At 41.8% G+C, this 27,117-nt stretch overlaps 1 protein-coding gene across 1 annotated transcript in view; it reads left to right on the top strand.

Annotated features, from left to right (window-relative positions):
* Window positions 1-869: 869 nt before the first annotated feature.
* The window catches only part of LOC133765202 (rho GTPase-activating protein 20-like), a 47,005-nt gene continuing 20,757 nt past the window's right edge, over window positions 870-27,117 (top strand). Inside the window, exons 1-7 of the mRNA XM_062198868.1 lie at window positions 870-1,238; window positions 3,232-3,324; window positions 10,788-10,952; window positions 14,704-14,847; window positions 17,297-17,338; window positions 18,508-18,592; window positions 24,943-25,020. Coding sequence (XP_062054852.1) covers window positions 14,822-14,847; window positions 17,297-17,338; window positions 18,508-18,592; window positions 24,943-25,020 — 231 coding nt within the window. The 5' untranslated portion in view covers window positions 870-1,238; window positions 3,232-3,324; window positions 10,788-10,952; window positions 14,704-14,821. The remainder of the gene's footprint in view (window positions 1,239-3,231; window positions 3,325-10,787; window positions 10,953-14,703; window positions 14,848-17,296; window positions 17,339-18,507; window positions 18,593-24,942; window positions 25,021-27,117) is intronic.

Genomic DNA, 27,117 nt, shown 5'->3' with positions numbered 1-27,117 from the left:
TATATGGTTAATTATAGCAGTGCATCTAGAAGTGAAGTCCAGAAAGTAATGCCCTAGAATGAAATGTTGGTCTCGATAGTAGGAGATGCCAACCAGTCTGTTGCTTCCAGCTCCTTCTGTAGCACCGGTTTTGCTTGAGCTGAGCCATTAACCTTTAAAACAGCCCAAACTGGGTTCAAAAAGGTAGCAAAAGGAATGACAGGAAAGGCTGAAAACCTGAGAGCAAGGGCTGCTTCTGGGTTCTCATTGCAAATGTGTGGACCCTGAAAATCTTTATGAAGTAAGGGAGCTATTGATGTTAGTGAGCTTGATCATTTCAGGAAAAGTGGCCATGAAAGCTCTGTATGCCTTTTCACATCATGAGGTGTTTCACTAGGCATTCTGTGAAATGACATTTTTAAAGGTTGACATGCATTTTCTTCATTCCCTGTCAGCTAGCATCTTTAGCACAAATTCTTAGAGCTTTATATCATCTATGTGTTGCTGTACACTCTTGTGGGGTTTTTAATGTCCTATTTTATTTATGTAGTTGAAATTTAGAGTGACTAAGGACAGAAGGAGAGAGAGGGATGGGGGGGGAGAGAGAGAGAGAGAGAGAGAGAGAATGTGTATACCTCAAAACCAGTGGTTCACTACCCAAATATCTACAATAGACAGTACTGGACCAAGTCAGATCAAGATCCTAGAACTACAGCAGGGCTTCCCACATAAGTAGCAAGGGGCCCGAGTCCTTGGACCATAATCCATCGGTTTTCTAGGTTCTCTAATAAGGAGCTAGATAGAAGGGCAGCTGGATCTCAAATCAGCATTCCAATATGGAGTGTGGCATCACAAGTGGTGGTGGACTCATCCACTGCAACATCAAGCAAGCTTGTCTCAACCTCCTGTGCTGGGAGGCTTACCTTATGTAGAAGACATTGAAACCAAATGCTGAGGAGTCACGGCTGACATCCACACATTGCTCTACACAGAAAATGCAGCATTCTAAGAGTGCGGTGGGCCGCTGGTCTGGATTAGCTATCACTCAGTTTTTCTTATCATAGGTAGAGGAATGAAAACCTGTTGCAGTTGAGCCCATCAACATCAGTAGTTGAGACTTAAACCATACCTGAACTTTGAGTGAGATCCTTTTCCTAGTGTTGTCAGTCTGAGAAGCCAGCCTCCATGGGAAAGCTTAAGCAGAGTATACTCACCCATGAAATTTGGATTTTGCTGCATTCAAACAGAGAATATCAACAGTAAGTATTTTTTGTTCTATCTGTTTACTTTTTGAAAGTCCGAGTGATGCACATACGCATACACACACATACATGCACACAGGGAGGGGATAGAGAAAGAGAGGTAGGTAGATAGAGATATCAAAAATCTGTTCACTCCTCCAAATGCCTGCCACAGCTAGGTCTGGGCCAGGCTGAAAAAAGGGATCATGGATCTACCCCCGGGTCTCCCACATGGGTAGCAGTGAGCCCAAGAGCTTGAGGCGTGATCCATCAGTCTCACAGGTACGTTTGCAGGGAGCTGGATTGGAAGCAGAGCAGCTGGGACTTGTACCACCATTTTGACTTGGGCATCACAAGTGGTGGCTTAACCCACTGTGGCACCAGGCTGGCTCAATGAGTATTTTGTTTCTCATGCAAATTTGTAGACAGCTAGAGTGGGTCTATTTCACAGGTCTCATTCTGCCATTGGAGGGCTAGTGGCTACTCTGGACTCTTAAGATTAACTCAGAATCATTCACACTACCTTTCACCAACGTTTCCATATTTGCCATGTCTCATGGCCAAGCCAGAGAGTACAGTTGTCTCTCTGGTCCTTGAGGATCGGTTCCACTCACCTGTGGATACTAAATTCCAAAGATATTCACATTCCTTACATATAATGGTATATTACTTCCATTTCATCTGCTCATATATTCCTGCATACTCTAGACCAACCCTGGATGACATTATTATATCTAGTACAGTGTAAATAGTTATACTATTTTGGGGGGAGGACTGACAAGAAAAAGAATCTTTACATGTTCAGTTATCTTTCACTTTACTTGAGTAGCCTGAAACTTTACCTTGTAGCCTGAAACTGTCAGAGACAATATTGTGTGAGTGAATGAGCATGGGTAACGTTAAGTATTTGACCTGTTTTTGACCCAGTAGTTGTCATTTGCCAGCCTTGTAACAGATCACAATTTACTCTTGGGCACCACTATTCAAGACTCCCCTAGCTCAGAGAGTTGTTGATTTCTTTCAAGTTTAAGCTCTCTTGAAAAATATCATTATTTGTTTTCATCCATACCATCTCACGTTGGAGATTTCTCCAAATTTATGTCAATTCCATATTTTTCTAAACCACAGCTTGCCATTTCTTTGAGGTATTATCTGGGAGAATTTTGATCTGAAAACTTGGGCAGGAAGGCTTTTAAAAATGTAGTATTTCGCTTAGAGTGTATAAAAAGGCTCATAGTAGAACAAGGGTTCCATACCTGTCTTGTTAATCATTTTCTCACTATATAAACATGCATGCTGAACAGAAGCTGCCTTTACAATTAGAATGCAGTGAAGCTGCTTCTGTTCCTTATCACGACCCTGTTTTAAAATATAGGCTCAGAGACCATTAGCATCATAGGGTACATATTCTCAGGAGACATTTTTCACTTCTGCTTTCATTTGCAATTTCATTTCAATTGTAGTGTTGAATATTTTCCCCATGTCTTGTGTATGAAAGGACAGAATGGTGGTAGAATGCTACACTGTAACTCCTAAATTCCCAACAAGGTGTGACTAATGCTGTCAGGTTTAAATTAAGATGAATTTCTTCAAGCTCGTTAAGACTGTGATATTCAGCTTTTCTAGTAGGAAGTTCACATGGGGGATTTCTCAATTCAAGAATATTAACGCACTGAGTAAAAAGACACATGCTTTGTTGTTTCTAGGTTCTTTGTTTGAGTAATTTCATTTAATGTCATGCATTCCTGAGGAAGCTGAACTGTGGGCTCAATGGGATCCCAATTGTGCTGTAGTTTGACATTTACCTGGTCCCTTCCTTCATTCCCCAGTGAAGGAAGTTCATCCTGTGGCTTCCCAACAAGCACATCCAATAAAGTGTTTCTGAACCATTTTCTTTTCACCTTTTGCATCCTTTTAGCAATTGAGTATCCAGGACACAGGAGATTCCCTTCACATGCTTTCCAAATTTACCCATGTCTGATTGTGTGATTTCTATTTACACTTTCCTCAGGTATTCCACTGTTAGATGATTGACTACAGAATGGAAGGAAACAGAAGACAGAAGCCTTTATCTGAATCTTTCTTTGCTTAAAGAATCCATCAGGTAAGATCTGTGACTGGTGTGAAACTGAATTTTCTATCAGAAAAGTATTCAAATGAACATCGGATCAAGAGAGTCCTTGAGGAATTTGAGGAATTCTGTTTTGTATTACTTGTAAATAATCTGTGAAATATGTGAAATTGTATCTCAAGTAATTTTGTTCACTATCACCATAATAAGCATTTATGTTGGAACAACTGTAGAATGGATACTGTTCTCTCTCTTTCAAATTTTTTATTTACATTTTGTAAAATTGGAACAGTAGGGATCCTTCCATTCTGCATGATTGAAAGCCAGCAGTATTTGCTGGTGCCTATTTTTAAAGTGTACATAGAAAAGCTACCTTATATCTATGAGTGTTGACAATTGTGTTCCAGTCTGGCCAAAACCTTGTGACCTAGCAATAAGATCATAATAAAACATCTAGGTAGGAAAATGAGTTGACCTTCTGATAACCCAAGTCAACTTTTGTTACCATGTTACCTATTTTTGTCCTCTATCATTGGATCTGTTTTTAAGTAAGAGAAACACGATGTATTTTCAGTTATTTGTATGAAATACATTTTTATCTATGTTTATTTGTGCCCTTTGCTATGCAACTTGTTTCCACAAAGGGACTTAACCAGCTCAAAATCTTTTTTTCAATTGTCATTCATGTTCTGTGTTTGAAAGACAGAGAGGGTAACAAGTAGAGTCCTTCCATTTGCTGGTTCTTTGCTCAAGTTCCTGGAGTAGTGAGGGGGTAGATCAGGCTGATGCCAGGTTTAAAGAACTCAGCTCAGGTCTCCCACATTGGTGGCAGGGATCCAGGCTCTTGAGCCAGCAGTCCTACCTCCTAGAAGGAGTATATGTAGTAAGGTGGAATGGGCAGTTGATCTGGGACTTGATACTGGCACTGTGGTAGATGATGCTGGCATCTTAACTGCTGAGCCAAACACCCATTCTGAATCTATGTTGTCTTGGAATATTATCTGTGTACCCAAAACCCTGCAAGTATAAACTGGACAACCCCTAATCTAAGTCCATGCAAGAATACTATCTCAAACACCCTTGAAAACTGTCTACATATTGGATATACTTGCTGGAAGCCAAGAGGTAGGTGTGTATTTCTCTGTGATAAAGCAGCTCTTCTGATACCCAGAGAGCCCCAGAGGGGGAACCATCCAGCAGAGTGACAGAGAAACCCTATCTAGACACTGAGAGAATACTTCCAGGGTTTCTGGAGTGCTATTTGTGGGTCAGGCAGGCATCAGGGATTGAATTATCCTATTCCATGCTTTATCTCACACTTCATCACAACACTTTGAAAGTCATTGTCTTCTTTTTACAGATATAAGAACTGAGGTGCGGAAATATTAAGTAGCTTGCCAAAACTCAAACATCCATAACCTATTTCCAGTCCCAATTCCAAAGACCCTATTATTTTACCATCTGCCCTTGCCTCCCAGAGGTGAGGTGACAGGAGAGGGTCCCCTGCATCAGCACACAAGCTTAGCTGCAAGAAGAATAGAATGCTATGTGTTGGAGAAGTGACAATACTTGTGTATCCAATTGCCAGTCTACTCTATGGACATAAGGAATGGAGTAACTAACACCCTGATCCCTCAGCACTGTTTCAATAGGCAGTATTCTGAAAAAATCTTTTTCATGAGACGTTGCCTTGAGTAGTTTATGAGCCCAGGGTATTATAGTCATAGCATCGCTACATTTCTTCCATCATGATTTCTTCTCTCATTCCTTTATGCATTTTTTGTAGCCCAATTGTGTGTTTAATTTGTGTTTAACATATTATCCTATCCCCCTCTACTCTGTTTCAATCGACTTGAGAGACAGACATGGGAACTAGGAGATCTGATTTAATGTGTATATTATCATCACCATTATTCATTTCTTTAGGAAGGCTGAGTAGGACATGCTTTATCCTCCATTTTGTGATTTCTTTTGCTCATTTCTATAAACTGTGGGAATGGTGATTAATATTGGGAGCCTGATTTTCCACTGTGATGTTGGAACTCTGCCTTGAATGAAAAGAGAGAGGAGACATGCAGCTAGAAGCAGCATTTCAGGGTGCACTTAGATATTTTACAATGGTTTTGATTTGTTCAAAAATGTTCTCAAATATTGTTCATTTTATGAACTTAGTTTTGTGACAGCACTTCCAATTTGGTGTTCCAGAATTCACTCATCTCAATGAAGTACCTGCCTTGTGCCAAGGTCCTGAGAGGTAAAATAGGACTTCCTATTCTTGCCAGCAGAGGGCAGCAAAGAACACTGGAGCAGGTGCTTGATATCAGCTACTGAGGATGTTTCCCTTGGTGGAGGCAAAAATGAGGGTGTTCAGAGGACCAACATGAGAAAGGATCATTACAGGGATCCAGGAGGGAGACCAGAACATATGGGGAGTGTAAGGGTTCTCCCAAGGGCTCATAACTGCCAGCACAAGTAGACATCTGGAGAGTCATTGATTATAACCTTTTCTTGGTATTGACTGCTATTCCCAGGCTGTCTGATGCCAAGGTGTGGCTGGCTGCCTAAGTTAACAGGCAACTAAAAGCATATCTGGGCACTAATACAAACTGGCTTCCTGAGAGTTATCAACAAGCTGCCCACAGAGGCTGAGGGGTCCAGAAGCAGCCCTGTGAGGGTGAAGGATGAATGGGTGTGAGGGCTCACCAAATCCAGCTGCAGAAGAGACCGAGGCCCCGGGTACATGCCAGGAAGATGATTCTGTGAAATACATATACATACATATGTATATAATACCAAGGATATTTTCCCCTTGTCTTGGGGGTGGGGGGCACTGCTTAGCTATGGAAACACTGTGTGGTTTAGGAATTAGACAGTTCTCACTTTACCAACTGTTAGGTATCTGGCCCCCAGTCACACAACTTCACTGAGCTTCAGTTTCTCCACCTGTCAAATGGAATTAATAATTTTTACCTCAGAAGCTGATGTTGAGGCAAGGGGATGCTATGTATAAACTACCTTGCAAGAAGCTTGACGTTTTGTAGTTGCTCAATGGATTTGATTGCGTGACATATTCTCCCTCCTTTCTCTTTGGCCATGGACAAACATCCATGATAGTGTTCACTATTTTGGAAAATAATGTCTCCCTGTCTTTTCTAAGCATCCTTGGTGTTAAGCAAGAATTATTATGTGAGTTAGCTTGCTAAATTTTCTATGCTGTTACCCCATTTTATAGTTGTGGCAATCCTTTGAGGTGCAGTATCACCTCTGTTGTGCAGGTGGAGACACTGAGACTCTTCTAGCATAACTCCTTTTACCAGCACCCTATACATGGCGAATGCTGAAGAGGGGGTTCAAAAAGTACATAGTTTGGTTGCAGCCCTCCTGCCAGTGTTGCTACAAAACCTTCTTTCCTGTGTAGATAGTTCATCACCCATTTACTTGTTTTGAGGTTTAATTTATATAGGTATGTATGTATGTATATATATATTTGAGAAAATCAACTTTGAAGAACCCAAGAATAGAGCATCCTTTGTGAGCACTTAGACATTACTATAGCTTATGAGACATAGATAACATCCTCCACTGAATACATTAAAATGAAGTAAATCTTTGCAAACAAGTTTTCCTATTAACTCTCATCATCCAAGAATTTGAGGACAGAGGTCCTGCATGGGAAGTTAATGCTCAGTGACTCCTGTTGTTCATTTCACAGTTAACACCCTTATGTGTGATGTGAGAGATCACCCATTTAAACACTTAGGGGGGAAAATTGAATAAAAGAATTTTGTGTTTGTGATATGTTAAAATAACCTTATAATTGACACAGCATCACATCGATACTATCTCTTCATTTGGTATTTAGGGCCGAAAGGTCAGTGTTCAATGACAGAAATGAAAATAGACTGCTATGGTCAGAGTTCTTCCCCCACCCACCCAGTTCTCCTGTTGAAGCCCTTATCTCTTGCTTTTTCTGTGCCATGCAAGGACACAGTGTGAAGATGGTTGTCTGTAAGCCAGGAAAAGAGGCTGAGTCAATGGGGCCCCATGCTCTTGGATTTTCAACCTCCAAAACCATCAGACAAGTAAACTTCTTTCTTTGACACATTACCTAGCCTAAGGGGTTTTGCTACAAGAGCAGAAAATGGGTGAATCATGTATTTATTTTAATGTTGAACATATTATTTTTGTATAAAATATTATATAATTATACTAAATTATGCAAAGAAATACTATTGCAGTATAGCTTTGAAATACATTGCCGCTTGGGCAAACTGGAGGAAAGCTTGCTGAAATCTCTGTTTCTTACAACTATGTGCAAAGGAACAATCATCTCAGTTTAATTTTGAAGAATTGAATGATGGTGCCAAAATCTAGAAAACCAATATATCAGTTTGAGAGTTTGTCAGTTATGGCATGAGCCTTAGAACCTTGACATCACAATGATGGGTGATCTTGACTACTGCGGAACCCACAGTCTTCAGAGTCTTGTTCATAGTTTCTGTTGAATAGTAGACAGAGTCAAAGATTATGAGCAATGGAAAATAATGTCAGAGCTTCTGAAAGTCATCCGCCAGTCCCCAGCGCAAGGTAGCCTTTTCCTATACTACTTGTGATCTTTTAAGCAGGCTGGTCGTCCCAGGAAGAGTTCTGTTCTGTTTTCCCTAAAACAGAGGAAGTAATTCCTGACTTTGGTGCTGGTTTCATGAGAAGCTACTTTTGTTCTTTGCTTTAGTGCTACGGAGCTCAAAAGAGCAGGCTTTGTACTATCAGGGGAGACACTTCCTTGGCTTCATGGCAAAGAGTTTTCTCTGAAAAGATCTCAAAAGAGGCTGTCCTTTTTATGAAAGAGTTTTATGTTCTGCTCAGTCCAACTGGTTTTACCTATTATGGCCACAGAGCCCCATTGGTACATGGTCCTAACTCAACCAGTTATATCTAAGCCTGTCTGATGTTAAGAAATGTTTGTGGATGTTGCCAGCAGTATTTCATGTTGTTTAGCACTTCTCTCCCCTTGCCTCCAAATTTGAACACTAATTTAGATAAGATGGGAAGCATTTTACTAAGTGGGAATCAATGTATCCCTATTATGTAAATTATCATGCTAACAGGGGACCATGTTACAATGACTTCTTTACCAATCGCTGTGTCATCTTGTTTTACATGTGATAGGCTGAAAATTGCCTAGTGTTCCCTCTTCTGAAACCATGTTTTAAGAGCTTGGTGAGTCTCAGCTGTAGTGTCCATCTTAGTGTTCTTTACAGAGGGCAGTGTGGTAGTTGAATGGAAATACTCTCTTTAGAGATATAAACTGCTTTAGAATATCAGGGGCATGTGATTTAATTTTCCTTTGAAAAGGCAGAAGGCATGCCTGTTGCTTTTACTTAGAATGAATTAGCAGCAGATATGTATAGAGAACTTCACAGTTGAAGATTGCTTTTGATATTTTACTATAACTTGCAGTAAAACCAGGCAGATTGATATTGTTCCAGATTACATGTTCTCTTTTATGATATATGCTCCCTTTCATACACAGCCAGTTAGAAACAGTCAAACTCTGAAATTTTCAATAATCTTCAGTACTTTCTTTCTTTATTCTTAAAATGTATCTATTAAGGAATACAAATTTTCATAAGTACAATTTTAGGAGTATAGTTATTCTCACTATATCAGTCCTCCCACCCACACTCCCATGCCTCGTCCCCCTCACTCTCCCCTTCCCAGTTCTATTCTCCGTTAAGATTCATTTTCAATCAACTTTGTACATAGAAGACCAACTCTATATTAAGTAAAGATGTCAACAGTTTTCACACAAGCACACATATACACATACACAAACTGAAAACTGGTTTTACAGTTAACTCTCAGTACAACTCATTGAGGAGTCAGTGCACAGTGACTTCTGCTGTTAATTTAACAATGAACACTCTCATGGAAGACGTCAGCGACCACCCGAGGCTCTTGAAATGAGCTGTCTAAGCTATGGAAGGCTTTTTTTTTAATAGAAAACGTTTATTTCATAAATACAAATTTCAAAAGGACAACTTTTGGATTATAGCGGTTTTTTTCCCCTATGGACAAGGCCATAAGCAAAGTGGAAGTTCTCTCTTTAGAGAGAGAACTTCTCTTTAGAGAGAAGTACATTCTTCTTTGATTGCCACTTTTTTTCCACTGGGGTCTCACAGAGATTGTTCATGTAGACTATTTTTGCCACAGTGTCTTGGCTTTCCATGCCTGAAATGCTCTCACAGACTTTTGATCCTCAATACTGCTAAGTGCACACTAGCAGAATCTTTCATATGCACATTTCTGCTAACTGCATATTCAACAGAATTTCAGCTTTTTCTTTCTCATGCTCCTCAGACATGTTACAGCCTTCGCTTCTTGCTGATTGCAAATCCACATTCAAATTTTTAGATGCTTATGGCAATGGCACCTAGTCTCAGGAAGCAACATTCTTTTTGTTAAAATAATAGAGGTACAACAATGACCAGAAACAGAGAGATTGAAAACCACAGGAATTCCTTGTTACGGACCTGTAGGGCACAGGTTTATTTGGGATTCTCTGGGTCCACTTCATAGGGCCCTCTAAGCTTGGTCCACATGTTGGGAGATTGCTCTGGACTAGGATCTGCTTCTGAGCTAATTCAGAACATTGGCTGAATTCCCTGACTTGTAGTTGAGGTACCTTCCTCCTCCAGCTGTCACCTGGGGGCTGGTATTTGCTCCTGGGAGCTGACTGTATCTAGTCTCATGTTTCTGTGCAGCTCCTGCCCATATGATAGATTCATTCTCCCTTGCCCATCAACTCTCTCTGGCTTCCCCTTCTGTGCCATGTCCTGAGTCAATGTAGATGATAATCTCTGATTTGGGGACCTCTTGGGGGTTAGTTTAAGCCTCCTATACGAGGGAATGTAGTCTCCCTATTTGAAGGTTCATCACATTCATTCTGTCTTCACAGTCTCTTTTTGCAGATAGCACAGTCATAGGCTGCAATCATTAGGGTGTGAGGCTTTTGGATGGGTTGTTTTAGAACCCTCTGTGTACCACAGACTTTCTGGAAAACATCCCTTCCATCCTTCCACCAGCAGTTGTCCATGGTTCCCAAGACCTCCATGTTAGTGAGTCCAATGATGAGTCCTCAGTAACCACCTGCCTTACCTTCCATAGCGTTTGATGGGAGTGATGGCTCCCTTCTTGTTATCTTCTCAGTTCTCCATTTACCTGACACCTCTTGGTCTGAGCGGCTGTCTTCTTTTGCATGCCTGTAAGACGATACTTGCCCTAGGTTCTCCCTTGGATGTGTTCCCTGTCCAGCTCTCTCAGTGTCACCTGCTCTTTGAGACCTGTAAAGCCTGAAACCCCATTGGCATCTGTAGTTGGAGGTCCTTGTCTGAGGAATTGAGATGACAGTTTTATCATGTGTCACTCCTAATGATTGACATCAAACTAGTCTGTGCCCATTGACTAGCTACTCTTTGGTGTTTGCTGTTGAGCAGGGATGCTGATTCTCAGGAGCCTGGCACCTCAAAGGATGCAAGTGCTTCAAATGGACCTGTCCGAAGACTACTGGTGCACGGTCCGATAAAGTTAAGAACGGGTGATAAGAAAACAAAGCGTCAGGCTTTTTTGTACAAGGATGAGCTGAAGATATCTAACATTCGGTAGGTACATATGATGCATGCTATCCTGATCATCGTGAAATATATTGTCTCTAACAAAATTCATTTTCATGCACTCTTTTTCAGCAAGTAGCATGTTTTTACTTTGTTTTTGCCAGTGGTTTCATTCTTCACTTATTAAACAAGCAGTCATGGAAGTTTTATTCTGTATTGTGCCCCTGTAGACAGTGCAATCAAGAATGGGAGAGACGGGGTTCCTCTCTCTCTTTTGTTTTGAACATTTCTTTATTTATTTTAAAGGACGAGTTAGAGATGGGGCAGTGAGAGAAAGAGAAGGGTGGGGGAGAGAGAGAGACAGAGACAGAGACAGAGAAAGTCTTCCATCCACTGGTTCACTCTCCAGATGGCAGCAAATGCCAAAGCTGTGCCAGTTTGAAGCCAGGATCCAGGATCCAGGATCCAGGAGCTTCTTCCAGATCTTCCACATGGGTACAGGTGCCCAAGGACGTGGGCCATCTTCTAATGCTTTCCCAGGCCATACCAGAGAGCTGTATTGGATGTTGAGCAGCCGGGACTTGAACTGGCACCCACATGGCATGCTGGCACTGCAGGCAGTGGCTCTACCTGCTACGCCACAGTGTTGGTCCCAGGATTCTTCTTTCTTGAGACTTGCCTAGAGATGATAAAACTAAGAAAGAGACAGTTGAAGATTGTAATAATATGCATCTGATAGTAGCAAATAAACAGTGCCATGTGGGAGTGTCAGAGAAGAGTCCCACTAGGGTGCCTATGTGAGATGCAACATTGAAACCATTCCTCTGGTGTGAGAAGCAGCCACCTGTTCTAGACTGGGTGTCCCAATTTGCCTGGCCGAGGGGACTGCAGGCCATCGTGTATGCAGCTTGACCCTTTGGGAGCAGGGCTTTAGCAAGGCTGATGTTTCTGGAGCTCATTGTAATTGACCAGGTCAGAGGTGAGACTGAGTAAGTGCTCAGGGTTCTGGTCACAGAGGATCTTGACAGATCCCAGTAAGGGGTTGAGGAATTCCTTTGAAGGGGTTTCCTTATGGAAATGACCATATCAGGTAAATATTGTAGCGTATCATTGTGGCTGCTGGGAGATAATGGATTGGAGAGCTGGCAACAATATAGGAGGGAGACTATGTCCTGGAGATGATAACCCAGATCACCGATACCAAGGACCCCAACTTGGGAGGGACAGTGAAAGCAAAAGGTACAGGAGGCAGATTTGGTGTGCTGGTTGGAGATAGACACAAGTGGTCACTCCTACTGTCAGCCTTGAACACAAATGCAACCAGTACATAGCCTGGAATAAGGCAACTGCTTAACGCATGTGTGCAGGGAAGGGGTAGGAAGGAATAGACTGATCTGGACATCTGCTTATCTGCTCCATCTGTGTTTTCATAATTTACAAAATATTATATAAGGCAAAGACGAGTTCCACAAACAAAATCTCACCAGGAAGCTTTGCAGTGAGTAAAGAAAAATAAAAGTTGCCAGTGCTGCCCTCCCCTTGGCTTCCAGTTCTGCCCTGTCCTAGAGCAGAGAAACAAGGATTGGCAGTGCACCGGCCATAGCGGGCATTTTGGGGGTGAACCAACGGAAGGAAGACCTTTCTCTCTGTCTCTCTCCCAGTTTTATAAAATGCAGTCTCATCTTAGTGACACTCATATGAGGTATGTTGGATCAGGGGTGTGTTAAGCGCAGTATGGTGTGTTCCGGATATCTTGTACCTCCTCTTGCCTAATCCTTGCCTTCATTATCTGAGATGGGTCTGCATTCTTGTTTTCCAACAGGCTCTGATGCTGAGAGAGCCCCAGTGGCTGCCTCAAGGTCACCACAGTAGTCGTGGGCCCATGATTTTTTTCTTTAAGATTTATTTATTTGAAAGTCAGAGTTAGAGATGTGGAGACAGAGAGGTCTTCCCTCCATTGGTTCACTCCCTAGGTGGCCGCAACAGCCAGAGCTGCGCCGATCTGAAGCCAGGAGCCAGGAGCTTCTTCTGGGTCTACCGCCTGGGTGCAGGGGCCCAACGACTTGGGCCATCTTCTACTGCTATCCCAGGCCATAGCAGAGAGCTGGATTGGAAGAGTAGCAACCAGGACTAGAACTGGCGCCCATATGGGATTCCGGTGCTTCAGCAGGCCAGGGCTTTACCCACTGTGCCACAGTGCTGGCCCCGTGAGCCCATGTTTGAAACTAGATCTCTTTATTATAGTACCGGCTCTCACCCAGCTGCCTCAACACTTTGTATTCTTTTGGATCCCATGGCAGATTTTATGACAATTTGATTTCAATAGCTTTAAATCATAGGGAGCCCTGTGGCCAAATCCCTGAACATCCTCCTTAAGGCTTAGAGCTCTTCACATCTACCACTCACCTGAGAGTTAGATTTGTAAAGGAACAAGGCAGCATGCCAGAGGGCGAAAGTGGGTCGGGCCAAACCAGTACTGAGCAATCTCACTGCTGAAGCTGCGATATCGTCACCTTGTGCTCTCTGCAGAAAAAAATGAGAGGTGATTTCTTCCCTTATGGATAAGACGTTGAGCACTTGGACTAAGGTGCACTTTGTTTTGTGCTTTTATTGTGGCTGCAGTCTGTAGGCCACAGTATTTTTTTAAGCCAGAATCTGTGGGGCAGATGATCTGAACCAAATCTTAAGAAGGGAAATTTGAGCTGGTGTCATGGCTCACTTGGCTAATCCTCCACCTGCAGCGCCGGCACCCCGGGTTCTAGTCCTGGTTGGGGCACCGGATTCTGTCCCGGTTGCTCCTCTTCCAGTCCAACTCTCTGCTGTGGCCCGGGAAGGCAGTGGAGGATGGCCCAGGTGCTTGGGCCCTGCACCCGCATGGGAGACCAGGAAGAAGCACCTGGCTCCTGGCTTCGGTTTGGCAGTGCACCAGCCATAGCGGGCATTTTGGGGATGAACCAACGGAAGGAAGACCTTTCTCTCTGTCTCTCTCTCTCACTGTCTAACTCTGCCTGTCAAAAAAAAAGGGGGGGGGGAATTTGAAATAAGCTGTCTTTAGAGAAGGAGTGGAGAGGGTCCCCTCCCCCCGACCTGGCCAGGATCAATTTGAATATTTATAGCATCTTTCACAGGCTGGAGAAAATCATCAACTTAAAAATTTAGCCTGCTAGGGATTTATTGAATTTTGAATCCAGCTTGCAGTTAGTTGCCTTGGCAGTGCCAGCCTCAATGACTTCACAGGCTTTGTACAGCCCAAGGACCAGACATTCACCATCCCAGCTTTCAAGGTGCAAAATTTGTAGAAGAATTAAGATTCAAATGTGTTTGTGATATCTGAAACTAAGGTTATTCCGAGATTATGTATGTATAGTCTGTCTCTGTGAAGAAGAAAATTTTATAAATAATTCATCCATGATTTAATCTTTGTTCAACCCCTCAGACACTCTGTTGAAGTCAATCAGATGTGCATGACCAGAGAATGAGTGATTCTCTTAAAATGTAACACCTTTAAAATATAGAGTATGGCCTCGAGTCCATAGTCAGCATTCAGAAAGAGACCAATCCATCTGTTGCCACTGGCTGCCATTAATCTTGTGTGTGGGGGCCCCTTGTGGGCCAGCCTTCATTGAGCACATGCTTTTGTCAAGGTCCACCTGACTCTTGCCTGTGCTGTGCACTGAGAGGGAATAGATGGATGTGAGGTGTTCTTGCTTATGGAACATGGAGAATTGGGGTTTGCTCAGGAGAAGATGTGCTCTCATTTAAGAAAAAAGAAAACCATCTTGCTTGATGATCTTTTTAGGTACGGCAAAAATATTTACTACAAACATGTAATCCCTGTCAATGAAATATGGATTTCCAAATGCATTGTTGAGGAAGGTGATACCAGTGCCTCCAGGTGCCTGAATATTGGGTGGCCAATGGTCAACTACAGGGCCAAGTTCTTGTAAGTATCACTGCTGAGTCTTGTAATTTTACTTTGATATGGAAGGATATAACCCTTATTGCCTTTTCTAACAAAGATAGAGAAATGCACCTAAATTTTCTTCCAAACTTGTTTTTTTTGGGGGGGTTGGGGAGGGAATGATAAGCATTTTAATTTGACCCTGTAATAATCTGCTGCCTCATGCTTTGACTTCCAGCCATGGCACTTGTCTGACACATATTTTCCCCAAGAAGTTTTTATGTGCCAATATGTGTGGAGAGAATGAAATGGGAACTGTGGAATGATTTGCTTTGGTCTGGAGCAATGGTTTTCCAAGGGCTCCATGAGCTACTTGGGGAGTGGGTATTTTGGATTAGTAAAAATAGATTTGAGAGAGCAAGGCTCTGGGACCCCTCTCCAATATCCTCCATCCTCTAGGTCTAGGCTTTTGTGTGTTTCAACTAGTAGAGTAGATCAATTCAGCTTGGAAAAATCCTTTGATTCTCCCAAAGTAATGCCCTAAAGAAATAGTACTTGATTATACAAATTAAATTATATCCTGGGTTGCTAGAATTGCTATTTGGTGTCTTCAGTGATACAGCCACCTGAAACAAAGATTTGATTCATGGGATGTGGGTGAGTTTTCCAAGGCCCATTTTGAGGCTGGTATGAGGAAAGGAAACGGGGCTCCATTCCCTAGACATCTTGTGTCTATGTTTTTGTGTACACAGGTACCTTGCAACCCCTGCCTGCTGCTCTGAACAGGCACAAACCGTATGTCCTGTGTGTTTTTCACAAAGACAGTGCTCTTTTTTGCTCTCCTCTCCTCACTCCCTCCAGGTCTGTCAGGTCGTATTGAAGTTGATACAAAGGAGATATATCCAAACTGTTAATTAACTCAGTTCTGTGATGGAACTGCTTGCAAATATTACTGAGAAGAAAGACATGCTTGTACCACTGTCTGCATGTCTTCTTGGCCGTGACAACTTTGCTCCCTAGGTTCTCAGATCCTATTGCTTAATGTCTTCTTAATCTTGCAGGTGAAAGGAAGCTGCCTATTTGGGCATATGTGGTGCCTTTGATGAGGAGTTCCACTAGACAGTTTTTTGAATGAGGGAGAAGCGTGGGCACGAGGTGGACATAGGCTGTATTGGCTATGAAGCTATGTAAACACATACAACACATTTACAACACCGCCCAGCTCCGAGTACATTTCCTGTTGGCTGTTATCACTCTTATGCAAATTGGCATAAGTAACCAGTGGTGTTCAAGTCCATATGAAGGTGGAAAGCCAAGGAAATGTCCACTTTGCTGTGGAAGCATGTCCTGAGAAGGCATAGAAATGCAGCGTGGAGGAGCTCTTGCTGGTAGAAATAGGAAATGTGGCAGCCCCTGCAGAAAAACGTGTTGCTTCCATGAGTTCAATGTAGGATGACCACAGGACTGAGCAGTTCCACTCTGGAATGTAGGTCCAAGGAAAGTGTAAACATACATACATTCTATGTTTTTTCCTAACTCTGACTTTTGGGCACAAATCTTCCTAGCAGTGTTGTTCGTTAGAGCCAGACATTAGCAACAAATCACATGTTCATGACCTGATGAATGGATAGTTATGATGTGTAGGATCTGGGGGTGGTGGAGAATAGGGCATGGCTGTTTACTAGCGAGCAGGGTTTGCTCTCGGGATAATGCAGATATTCATGAGCAAGGTATTACAGATGCTGCCGGCACAGGACCCAGTCATATAAATGGTCAGTTTTATTTTCTATGTAGTTAATCACTCCCCAGCTGTTTTGGATGCTAGTAAATTATAAGCCTATGTATGTTTGAAACTGCAGATCTTTCTCACTTTGGATTTCAAATACATTAATGATGTAGCAGAAAGGATATAAAACATGAGTCACCAAACACTAGGTGCTTTGACATTCTTCAGCACATCATAGCACTGAAATGATTTTCGAGGTATTTATTTGACATCTGACAATTCTGCAGCCTCTGTGCAGTACAGTGGTATGGATTTCCCCGCTAAAGGGAGCTCAGAGCATTCCATTCACATGCCCAGTCTCTTCAGTATGACCTAATCTGATCATAATGCTTTTTCCATTGGAATAGCACTTCAAGCTACAAGAGCACTCTGAGGTTTAATGACCTCCACTTTCCATGGTGGATACTGAGACTCATGTCAGTTCAGTGACTCCTGTGATCACTGAGCTAGCATCCCATCGTTGCAATCCAGGGTTTCGTTTCAAGTCAGCTTCTCCTTCCCTTTAAGAACTCTTTCCCATCACTGTCATGTGGCTGTACAAGAGCGGACTCCACCCAGAGCCCCTGTATGCAAGGGCACTACTTACGCCTGAGTCCCTGTCACCCACAATTGCCTGCTGGTGTGTTTATCTGCAATGGTAGTCTTAATCAGTTGGAATTAGTCTTTTATGTAGCTTACTATTTTCTCTGACTTCTGTGCTTGCAGCTCCCGGACATTCATGGAAAAATGGGAACGCTTGCTGGACAGGTATTTCTCTAGCATACACATTTTGAATCTTCAGTTTGTGCTAGGAGGCATAAATCTCTGCGAGCAGTGCCCCTACATGATTCCCACTTAAAAATGCTCTTCCCACTTAAAAATACTCTCAGATGATCTTGCAATCCTTGGTTCCTCTACATGTGCTGTAAGTCATGTTCCCTCATTCACATGAATGTTGTATTCATTGTTGAGGAAGTTCAAGATGTATCTTTCATCTTTCCCTCCGTACAGCCTATGGATCAGAGCTAACAATATTCCCAATATGTATTAAATGTCTATAAATGTAGCTAGTACTGAGCTACTCAGTAGCTGAGTGGATCTACTCAGTGCTCTACTGAGTGAGTCTGAAAGCGCCTGTTGCTTCCTACACTTGAAGCCATGAAGGTGGTCCAGATAGGTAAACTTTGAGGGGTGGATCTGCTGCCCAAACCACACATCAAGACACTCCCTATTATTTTCCAGGCCATGCCGTCTTTCCCAGAATTATTTTCCTACTCATCTGGTTTTGTTGTTCTTGGTTTGGCTTTTTAAAGATTTATTTATTTATCTGTTTGGGAGGTAGAGTTACAGAAAGAAGGAAAGGTGGAGGGTAAGATCTTCCATCCACTGGTTCACTCTCCAAGTGGCCGCAGTGGCTGGAGCTGGGCTGATCTGAAGCTAGGAGCCAGGAGCTTTTTCCTGGTCTACCGCGGAGCTACAGGGGCCCAGGCCTTGGGCCATCTTCTACTGCTTTCCCAGGCCATAGCCAGGAGCTGGATTGGAAGAGGAGCAGCCGGGCCTCGAACCGGTGCCCATATGGGATGCCGGTGCCACAGGCGGTGGGTGATGTTACCTCGTATGCCACAGCGATGCCACTCCTCATCTTTTGACCTTGCTGAGTTCTACAAATCTAAATATAAATAATATAAGTTATTTATAGATAAATATATTTATATCTGTAAGTATGCTATAGATATCTGTGCACAGAAATACATATGTATGTCTCTGTATCAGTATATGTATTAGCTAGCTCAAACAAGAGTTTCGTGTGTGTGTATATATATATATATGTACATATAAATGATGAGAAATATATAGAAAATTTTTGCCACATGAATTGATTTGATGAGAAACATTAGCTAATTCATTAATTTTTGTTTCTTAATGATTTTTATCAGGTGTATAACTGAGTCGAAAGAGAAAGATCAAAAGCAGACCACACTTCTGCAGATAGAATCACTCACCGATAGCAACATTCCTTATGTAAGTGTGTTTCGGACTCCACATTTTAAATTCCAATTTCCTGACTTTGAAAGAGAGGTAGAGACAATGGGGATAGAGGTTTTAGGTAGAGAAACAGGTAGAGATCAAGCAGTATGGGAAGAGGAACAATATAATGGAACAGAGGAGGGGATGAAAAGAAGAGGGAGGAGAGAGTGAGATTGGAGTGACAGAGAGAGATGGGAGAGTGAGAGTATTCAGAAGGGAACATGGAGAAATATATCTTCACCTACACATGCAGTTTTTTTGTGTACATAAAAAGTAAATGTTAGGTTATATGAAGCATTGGGAATCCACGATAACTCAATGCTTATGCTTAGAAAGAATATTTCCTGTTAAATATCCACGAAGTTTCATGTTTTCATAAAGTGTTTTTCCCCAAGCCAGTATTCTGGGAATTTAAATATTTCTCTTCATTTGTCACTGCTTTCAAACAGTGGTTTTGTTTGTTCCCAGTTTTTCAATATTTATTTCATGTTAAAATATTTTTATTTATTTGGAAGGAATTTTAAAACCCTGAAATGTGTGAAAGAGTGATAAGAATATCACACCCAAATGTGCTGATTTGATAGCATCTTGTCCTATTTTTGTTCCATAATTTATTTTCTCTGTCTCTCTCTTGATATGTGTCTGGATATGCTTCTTTCTGAAGGCAGTTACATATGCTGCATGCCTTTATCTTCGAATACCTGTGTATTCCCAAGATCAAGATATAGTCTTAGATAAACACCATACAGTCCTCACCTGGAAATTGAACATTGGTATAAATAATATTGTCACCTGTTGTTCATGTCATGTTCCAATTGATTGCTCTAGTAATGCTCCCTTTGTGGAACAGAATCCACTCTCGGAGTTAGGTATTGCATTGAGCTGGTTACGTCCCATACCAAAGTCTGTCAGGATTGAATTAAACTTGAAGGGGTGAACCTTTGGAGAGAACGGTGTGTGTCTTCCTCATTTTTGTATGTTATAGGGAAGAATAGCTTCAGTTGGATCACATTTGATTTCTAAAATTATGACACACTAGCCCAGATCTTCATAACGGTGACCATGATAACACTGATACGCTATTTGACTTTTTCTTTATAGCAGCTTCAGATCACAAAATGTGGTATTTGCAGTAGAAAAAGCCTAGTCCAACACAGCCATTTACCAGCAGCTAATCAGAGCCAGGCATCTTTTATGAGCTGTTTTCCATAACCAGAGGAATTGCTTGAAGAAGTTGAGAATGGAGTTCTCCTGTAGGGAGGAGCACCCTTGTCTCAACCTGCTTTGGTTTTAGTTGTGGCAAATGGTTGCTCATCCTGGAATTTTTCAAAATCAGTTTCATTTATGTATGGTTTTCATAAAATAACCATACCTAATGCTATTCATTCACACTTGAAAATCTGAGTTTTCTCTAATTTTATCTTGATTTTATCTTACAGAAACTTGCCATTTCCTGTAGTAAAGTTCTGGTGCCAACCAATTTTCTAATTTGCTTTCATCCAAAAATGTGTAGATTTCAGCTTCACCTTTTTTTAAAAAAAATTTTTTTTTATTTATTTGAAAATCAGACTTACACAGAGAGAGGAGATGCAGAGAGAGAGAGAGAGAGAGAGAGAGAGAGGTCTTCCATCCGATGGTTCACTCCCCAATTGGCTGCAATGGCCAGAGCTGCATGGATCCGAAGCCAGGAGCCAGGAGCTTTTTCCAGGTCTCCCACACAGGTGCAGAGGCCTAGGGATTTGGGCCATCCCAATGCTTTCCCAGGCCACAGCAGAGAGCTGGACTGGAAGTGGAGCAGCCAGGTCTTGAACCGGCACCCATATGGGATGCCAGCACTTCAGGCCAGGGCGCTCACCCACTGCACCACAGCGCCGGCCCCTCAGCTTCACTCTTGAAAGGTACTTTTGCTGAACCTGGAAAGAATATCATATTTCTCTCTCTACGCCTTGCAGATATCCCACTGTGTTCTGATCACGATGCTTTCTGATAGCTTGAGTGATCCATGGTGACTGTCTTATTTGCCTATTTTTGTATCCCTGCTTTCAGGATCTGTGCTCCTTCTCTGGCTTACAGTAATATGACCACAATGTGCCAAAACATGGTTTTCTTTGAATCTATTTTGTTTGATATTTTCTGAGTTCCTTTAATTTTTAACTTTTTTAAAAAGATTTATTTATTTACTTGAAAGTCAGAGTTACACAGAGGGAGAAGGAGAGGCACACACAGAGAGAGGTCTTCCATCCACTGGTTCACTCCCCAGATGGCTGCAACGGCTGGAGGCACTCCGATCCGAAGCCAGGAGCTAGGAATTTCCTCCGGGTCTCCCACGTGGGTGCAGGGGCCCAAGGACTTGGGCCATCTTCTACTGCTTTCCCAGGGCACAGCAGAGAGCTGGATGGGAAGTGGAGCAGCAGGGACTTGAACTGGCACCCATATGGGATGCCAGCATACAGGCAGCGACCTTACCCGCCATGCCACAGCACCAGCCGCTAATTTGTAACTTTTTATTTTTGTCAAATTTGGGGAAATTTCACAGTGAGTGCAAACATTTTTTCCTTCTTGTAGGCAGCAAATAGATGGGTTTTGTTTGTTAATCCATTCAGCCAGTCTGTGTCTTTTAACGGGGGATTTGAAGGCATTTACATTCAAGATGACTATTAATAAGTAACTACTTTGCCCTGCCATTTTCCCAAAAATATTCCTGTTTTTTACATTGAATTTCCTTTGAACTTTTACTGAGGGATTTTCTTCCTTTACCTTCTTTTGTAGTGATGACCATGTTTCTGTGTGCAACACATCCTTAAGCATCTTTTGTAGGGCTGGACGGGTGGTGATAAATTCTTTGAATTTCTGTTTGTTATGGAAGATCTTTATTTCACCTTTGCTCAAAAATGAGATCTTTGCAGGCATAATATTGTTGGATGACTTTTTTTTTTCTTTTAAGCCTTGGAGTATATCTGGCCATTCTCTCCTTGCTTGTAGGGTTTCTGATGAGAAGTCTGCTGTGAGTCTAACTGGAGATCCTCTAAAAGTACTGTGGCATTTCTCACATGCACATTTTAGAATCTTCTCTTTCTGTTTTACTGTGGTGAGTTTGATTACAATGTGGCATGATGAGGATATTTTCTGGTTATGTCTATTAGGAGTTTCGTGTGCTTCCTGTACTTGGATGTCCCTTTCTTTCTCCAAATTAGGGAAGTTTTCCGTTATTATTTCATTAAAAAGGCATTCTAATCTTTTCTCTCTTTCCATGCCTTCAGGAACTTCTGGAACCTGTATGTTGGGTCACTTTATAGTAACTTGTAGATTTCCAACAGTGTTTTTTAGGTTTCTAATTTCCTCTTGTCTTTGGTTTCATTGTATACTTTCCTGTGCTTTGTCTTCCAAGTCTTATATTCTTTCTTCTTTTTTTTTTTTCTATATGCAGAGTGGGCAGTGAGAGAGAGACAGAGAGAAAGGTCTTCCTTTGCTGTTGGTTCACCCTCCAATGGCCGCCACGGCCGATGTGCTGCAGCCGGCGCACCATGCTGATCCGAAGGCTGGAGCCAGGTGCTTCTCCTGGTCTCCCATGGGGTGCAGGGCCCAAGCACTTGGGCCATCCTCCACTGCCTTCCTGGGCCACAGCAGAGAGCTGGCCTGGAAGAGGGGCAACCGGGACAGAATCTGGTGCCCAGACTGGGACTCAAACCTGGTGTGCCGGCGCCGCAGGCGGAGGATTAGCCTATTGAGCCGCAGCGCTGGCCCATATTCTTTCTTCTTCACCGATTCTGTTGTTAAGGCTCCCCACTGCATTTTTAATTCATTTTATTGAATTCTTCATTTCATTTTGATTTCTCTTTAAGGTCTCAATTTCATGGAGGAAATTTTCTTTCATGTCCTGTTCAGATTTCAGTAGTTTGTGCATTTGCATCTGATAACTTCTGTGTAATCATGATCAACTTTTAAACTTCATTTCTTCTGCCTCAATGTATTCACAATCTAGTATTGAAGGGTTTTACTCTTTTCAGGGTGTCATGTTGTGTTCCTTATTCTTGTTTCTTGAACTGGTGGGTTTGTTGTTTGGCATGTGTGGAGATACTCGTTGGTTTCTTCCTTTTCTTTTTCTTCTTCTTTTTTTTTTTTTTTTGGTCTAATGGATTTTATCTTTGTACTGTGGCTCTGTAGATAAGTGGAATGTCTACTTTCAGTGAATATCTAACTTGTAGTGGGTGTGGTCAGGGAGCTCTGTTCAGTTCTCCGGGGTTAAGGGCATGTCTGAGGTGATACACCCAGGTTTGGCACAGTAAATCATCTCTCTCTCTCTCTTTTTTATCAGAAGGGAAATTTTTTCTGCTCAGCTGAGCTCTTCTCCTTAATGGAGACCAGTGCCTTAGCGCTAGCCCCAGTGGCTATAATATTCATCCACTCTGTCCCAAGGAGCACACAAAGGATCTGTACAGTCCTCAGTGTAAGCTCAGATTCCCCAGCGATGTCTCTGTCCAGGTAACCAGGAAGCCCTGAGCATGTGGAGTCTCCCAGTGTGAGTGTCCAGAGTCCCAGCCTCACCGTGGATCCTGCCTCACACCCTCAGTTTTTTTCACAGTCCCAGTAGAGAAGCCTCACACAGTCACAGGCTCCTATCCCCTTGTTAGTTCTCCCCACCAGTCAGGGGTCTCCACTCGACTAGTTGCTGGGCATGGACACCAGGTGGCACAGCTGTTACATATGTCCAAAATGGCACCTGCTCTATTGGCTTGTTACAGAATGGCATTGTAAAGTGATTGGGGAGAGAAATTGTGTCCATACTTTTTTTTTTTTTCTCTTGTAGCTTGGAAGGTACACTTTCCCCGTTGGGGCTCAAAGCCAAGTTTTCTCTAGGCTCTCTTTGCAGCTTAATCACCAGTGCCTTGGACTACTACTACTACTGTATGGTCTCACCTCACTTTCCAATGCCAGTGCGTAGGCTCTGGGCTGCTGAGCTGGCTCTCGGCTATTGGAGTCCCAAGTTGTGGGCATCCATGCCATCCACGGAAGGTCCACCATGTCCCTCTAATTTTGGTAGAGTTTCCTCTGGCATTTTCTCCCCAACTCTTCCCTGAGACTACACTCTCTCCACTTTTTAAAAACTATCTTCCCCTGGACTAGAGCAGTAAGCTCTAATTTTTTCAGTCATACCTTTCTTCCTTCTTCAGACTGGCTGTTTCCAGTTTATGTATTTTCAAATTTGTTGTCTTCCTATTTGCCATCTCACTTGTGCTTTTTAGTCCACCCACTGCATTGTTCTTTCAGATATTTTTCACAGCTAAAGTTCCCATTTTGAAATATCTTCTGTTTTTGTGCTGGGACAGCCTCTACTTTTTTTTTTTTTTTTCATTTTCAGCACATTTGTTTCAATGTCTTGGAGCACATAGCTGCTTTTGTTTCATAATATTCATATGAAACTCTTAGAGATCTGGTCACATTTCCCTAGGCTGTTATATATCAAATAACATCTCATATAGAAAAGAAATGAAACTCATTTCCATATTTTCTAATTATTGAATAGTTATTTAAATTACATGCTTATAAGCATCTCCATCTATTGTGTTCATAGAGAGAACAGGATCAGAAAAGAAGGCCCATATCCTTGTACTGCTTATTTTGCATTTAAGGTTTCCATATACCATGAAAATTCATTATGTTACAAACCAGATAAATTGGTAAGCCTTTAAAAGAGTTTTTTTTTTCCTTAAAAAACTCTGTAAAAGTGTTCATATACAGTTTTAAAATTCTGTGGGTATCTCAAAAAAGAACTCAAATGTCTAGAATTTTCAGCCTTGAATTCTGGGTTCATGGTCTCAATACATTTTGACAATGAAAATCTAAAAAGGATGATCTGACTAGGAGAAGGTATTCCCTACATAGTGGTTTATAGAGCAAGAATGCCTGTGAGAGCCAGTTCTTACTCTCATTTGATGAGGACTGAACATATGATATGCAAAGAAATCAATCTAAACATAAAAACACAACTCATCAAGAGAAGGAGAGAGACTAACTCCTTGTTGAACTATTCCCTGCATGATGGAGACTCTTTGGGTGTTGGGCTCTTTCTGAATTGAGGTTCTTTCTCTTTGGGCCTTAGCAGTTATATTTTTAGTACCATAACTCCTCTATTAGAAATATGTTAATTGATTGAAATTCTTTCTTCTGGCTTTGTGTTATGTAAAGTAATAAAAATCAGTTATCATTAAGGTTTGGTGCTTCATATGTATTTTGCTTTGTCATTACTCAAACTTTATTCTGAATCCAAGAGTTTCATAATTATGTAATCATATACTTTAACATTCTCCTGTATCAGCAGTTTTTTCTTCTTTTCCCTTTTACAGTCTGGAATTATAACAGTTACCAATTTAGACACCGTGAATGACGTTATCCATATGGCACTACCAGTGCTAGGATTAAGTGTAAGTAATCTGAAAGATACTTTTAGTTAGTTAAATAACAACTTTGGTTTTTGAGATGAATATGTGTTCCCCTTGATCCAGATACATGCACACATGCTTACAGTGCATATTTGTAAAATACAGTTCCGGGCAAAGATACCAATCGTAGGCAGCAACATATTTTGTCCCAAAACCATGTGCACATGTGGGAATGGAAAACATCGGAGATATATTTGTCTATGTATGGGTATTGCTCTTCTGTTCTGATTTTAAATTTCATGTGAACTGAAAGCTACAATTTAATGAAATTGGAGTATAATTTCAGATTGCTATTGTCATGTATTTTATTTTTGTGTATATATATATATATATATTTATACACACACACATACACACACACAAATATCTTACATGCTTCCTAATACGAAGGTTATAAGCTTGTCTGTTGGGTTGCTATTTCTGTATATTCTGGTTTCTCCAATCCCACACCTATCATCTCAGTGTACACAAACCTAATAGACATGTCTAGTTGAATATTTTTTTTAATTTTTGAGGGTCAGAGAGGACAGAGATAGCAAGAGAGACAGACAAAGACAGAGAGACACACAGAGAGGAAGACACAGAAATACATAGAGAGGGTGCTCCCTTCTGTTGGTTCAATCTCTAGATGCCCACAGCACCTAAGGGTGGTCTGAAGCTAAGGTCTGGATCCAGGAGTACAATTCAGGTATCCCACATGGGTGGCAGGAACCCAGTTACTTGAGAATTCATAGCTGCTTCCCAGAATGCACATTAGCAGGGAGCTGGAATGAGGACCTAGAACTTGGATTGGAACCCAGCTGTTGTGGCGTGAGTCTCAGGCATCTTAAAACCACCATGCTAAAATCTCACTCCTTGTAAATTTTGACATGAAGAACACCTGCATAAAAGCCGTATGCCTTAGATGCTGATTCAGGGAATGATATATCTGGTGCCTCTAATAAATTATTAAAAAGCAAGATAAGAGTTGAATGAAAGCTTGCTATTTGGGGAATGTGTGTGCACACCACATACATGTCTTTTTTAAAAACTTCTTTTATTTGAGAGACATAGACACACAGAAGAGTTTATGTCTATGGTTTCCCTCGACAAGTGCCTACAGCAGCAGTAGAGCTGATGCCTGGAGCTGAGAACTTAATCCAGGTCTCATGTGTAGATGATGGAAAGCCAGCTAAATCCACTAAAACACAGCATTCTTCAAAGAGACTGGAGATAGCTGAGAGTGGAATGATCAGGATTAGGCTTCCCTTTACTAGTGAAGTGGCATAAATATGATTCCTTATTCCTTAGGTCACTTGGGGTAATAGCATTGTGATCCTTGTCAAAAGTCATATGGCATGAATCTGGGGTGTAGTCTTGGAAGCTCAGAGAGGGACCAAAGTTATTTCGGTCAGTCCTGTTAACTCGAAGAGCATTGGCACTGGTCCCAATTATTTTCTTCTTTGGAAATGTAGAAACGCTAAAGAAATACATCCTTGATCTGGCTAAAAAGCCCATGAGAGTTTCTCAGGCATGGAAAGCCAAGACACTGTGGCAAAAAAAAATGACCTAAATGGAAGATCTCTGTGAGTGAGATCCCAGTGGAAAGAACAGGCCATCAAAGAAGGAGGCACCTTTCTCTGAAGGGAGGAGAGAACTTCTACTTTGACTATGGCCTTGTCTAATAAGGCCGGAGTTGGTGAACTCAAGAGGCTTCCATAGCCTTGGCAGCTCATGACAAGAGCCTCTGGTGATTACTGACGTCATCACTAAGAGTGTCATTTGTTAAATCAATAATAGGAGTCACTGTGCACTTGCTTCCCATGTAGGATCTCTGTCCCTAATGTGGTGTACTATGTGAATTATAAGACTTATCTTCAAACAGTACTTTATGCTTTGTGTGTCTGTGTGGGTACAAAGTGTTGAAATCTTTCTTAGCATATACTAAGTTGATCTTCTGTATATATTAAGAGCTATGGGTTATTTAAAGAGAATTAAAAATGAATCTTAATGAAGAGTTGGTTGGGAGAGGGAGTAGGAGATGTGATGGTTTGCAAGTGGGAGGGTGGTTATGGGGGGAAATGCTTTCAAAATTTATAT

The sequence above is a fragment of the Lepus europaeus genome, chromosome 8 (assembly GCF_033115175.1).
Source record: "Lepus europaeus isolate LE1 chromosome 8, mLepTim1.pri, whole genome shotgun sequence".
In the NCBI taxonomy this organism is placed as follows: Eukaryota; Metazoa; Chordata; class Mammalia; order Lagomorpha; family Leporidae; genus Lepus; species Lepus europaeus.
Note: the sequence above shows the minus strand (reverse complement) of the source record. Positions and strands in the feature narration are given on the sequence as shown.